The 2688-nt window shown below is 44.2% G+C and overlaps 1 protein-coding gene across 1 annotated transcript in view; it reads left to right on the forward strand.

The window, feature by feature from the left end:
* The window catches only part of LOC126389844 (equilibrative nucleoside transporter 2-like), a 15163-nt gene extending 12475 nt beyond the window's left edge, over nucleotides 1-2688 (forward strand). The window contains exons 11-13 of the mRNA XM_050043789.1: nucleotides 1637-1722; nucleotides 1810-2006; nucleotides 2121-2688. Of these exons, the coding sequence (XP_049899746.1) occupies nucleotides 1637-1722; nucleotides 1810-2006; nucleotides 2121-2232 (395 nt within the window). The 3' untranslated portion in view covers nucleotides 2233-2688. The remainder of the gene's footprint in view (nucleotides 1-1636; nucleotides 1723-1809; nucleotides 2007-2120) is intronic.

Below are 2688 nucleotides of genomic sequence, written 5' to 3' on the forward strand. Positions count from 1 at the left end.
ATCTGGCATTCTATTGGTTGGGGGATTTTGACAGGGTTGTTACACAAAAAAATCCAAGCGCAGGGCAGAAATCTGAGAGCAGAAATTCCACAAGCGCACAGAAACAGTTTGAGCACCAGGAGAAAAGCCGAAGCTCGAGCAGGAAATCTGTGCGTGCAACGTGGTATCTGAGTGCGAGCACACAGTTTGAGCAGAAACAGAGTAGATCCAAGTGCAAGCAGAGGCTATTTGAGTGCGAGGGCAGGATTTTTGAATGTGAAATCAATAAATAATGCTCTCAAACTGATAGACCACTCTCTTGAATAAAGAAAGGGATAAAGCTCCATACGTCGCACCATCATGCTGTGTTCATGTCTTAATAGAGTGATCGTAATTAAGAGTTTACAAGTTTTGAAATAGCATCAGAGTCTTAGTTATGTCTGGTTTGGCGCTCAGTAATATTTTGGAAGTGCTCGAAAACCAACCAAATATGGACGCCAGTCAAAGTCACATGGTGAAAGTAATTATATACAAAGGGTCTCATTCATGAAACGTGATAAGAAATTACAAATTTAATTCATATTGTACTCTCACTCCGACCTAGTCACATATTGACGTTTGGTCATGGACTTTCCACGTCCACATACGACGTCCAAGGTACCCTGGGTGTGTTGGTTATTGATGTTCTGGGACACCGTGTCAACTTCAGCCTGTTACTGTCTTCATTCAAAATACACTTATATTTTCACAGGAAATTTAACATTTACACTACATCGGTACAACACCGCGAATTGACGTTTTTTTCCTTCAACAACCAATGCATGTGGTTGGGTTTTGGAAAAAAGAACAGGGTTTGGCTTTAGAATCTCAAACACCGCTCTCCTGGATGAAAGTTGCCGTTTGTTGGTCCATCCACCACACCTCTTGCTCACGCCCCTCGGACTTTGGCCGCCTTATTGTTGTTCTTGTCCCGCCGAGTGCTGTTATGGTTAAACAGCGTATCATGCCGATGTGGAAGGAAGGCTCTTTTCATGCATCAAGTTTTATATCAAATCGTTTTCGTTTAACTTCTTTGTTGGTTCTTATAACAGAGGACATGAAGTTACAGCATCTGTGACCTACTCCCAGGTCTTTGATTTACCTGTCCCTGTCACACCACTACTAACATTAATTTATGCATTTTCTGTAACTGCTTCACCACCAAGTCACCAATTAACCTGCATGTCTTTGGACTGTGGGAGGAAGCTGGAGCACCTGGAGGAAACCCACGCTGACACAGGGAGAACATGCAAACTCCACACAGAAGGGCTCCAGGTTCATACCCCCTATCCGGGTTTCGAACCAGGAACTCTCTTGCTGTGGGGTGACAATGCTAACCACTGCACCACTAACTGCTGACTAATTTGAGCACGCTGTCAGTTTATAATTGACTGGCATTCATGAACAAACACACGTGCCTACGATTAAATCCAAGTTTCCGGCGGCGTTCGTGAATCCTGCATAGGTTACATAGCACCAAGGTTTTTTATGTGCAAATCTACTCACAGATTAACTGACATATTTCATGAATGAGACCAACTGGACGCAGTGTTTCACCAGGTCACAGTGTGTATAAGCGTCACTCCACCAGCTCAGTCCTGCTCTCCTTCTCTTACAGAAAAAGTGTTCACCTGCGTTTGCTGCTTCATCGTCTTTAACGCCCTGGACTTGGTCGGCCGCAGCGCCCCGTCTCTTGGCCAGTGGGTGAGTCTGCTGCTCAGTGTTGCTTTATGTTCGATTCAAATGTTCAGTCGTCATAGTAATGGTCCGACTGTGTTGCCGTTTGTGCAGCCCTCGAAGGACAGCCTCCTGTTTCCCGCCGCCGTGTTGTCTCGTCTGGTCTTCATCCCTCTGCTCATGATGTGTAACGTCCAGAACTCCAGACTCACCGTCCTCTTCAGCCACGACTGTGCCTTCGTCACCATCATGGCCCTGTTCGCCTTCACTAACGGATACCTGGCGAGCCTCTGCATGGCCTACGCTCCACAGTGAGTCTGCTACAGGAAGTGCGGTCTTGGCCGCGTCTACTGCACAAACCGATTTGAGTTTTTAAGTCACAATGGCGAGAGGTCATGTTGTAACTGTGTGTATGTGTCTGTCAGGTTGGTGCGGTGTAAAGACTGCGAGACGGCCGGCTCCCTGATGACCTTCTTCCTCGTGCTGGGTTTGGCAATAGGAGCGTCTTTCTCCTTCCTACTGGGAAAACTGGTTTAGACGACTAGGTTGAGCAGACCACGTGAGACTCAAACAAAACAAAGCACCAACATGTGATGAAATGTTTACTTCATCCTGTCAAGAAAGAAAGAAAGAATGAACCCCAGTACGGGCTCTTATTTTGTCAGCATGCTGAGAATCTGAATATTTATTTTTCACTGTAGACACATCTTTTATTTTTGGTCCCACCACTGGTTAAATGAAATTACACAGCCCCTCAAGAGTCACATAGTTTACAAACAAATACCTGTAAATCAACATTTACGGTGTCAGTAAATATACATGGATTATTGAAGGAAAAACTACAATTACAGGGATTATTAGGGATTATGAATTATAATTATCAAAGAGTGTGGTTGTCTCCGGAGAGGCCAGATTAATAATTTATCAAAAACAGGAATTTTATTTTTTTATTTTTTATTGATTTGTCATTTATTGATTTGTCATTTGTCATGC

This window comes from Epinephelus moara, chromosome 5 (assembly GCF_006386435.1).
Source record: "Epinephelus moara isolate mb chromosome 5, YSFRI_EMoa_1.0, whole genome shotgun sequence".
NCBI classification, from domain to species: domain Eukaryota; kingdom Metazoa; phylum Chordata; class Actinopteri; order Perciformes; family Serranidae; genus Epinephelus; species Epinephelus moara.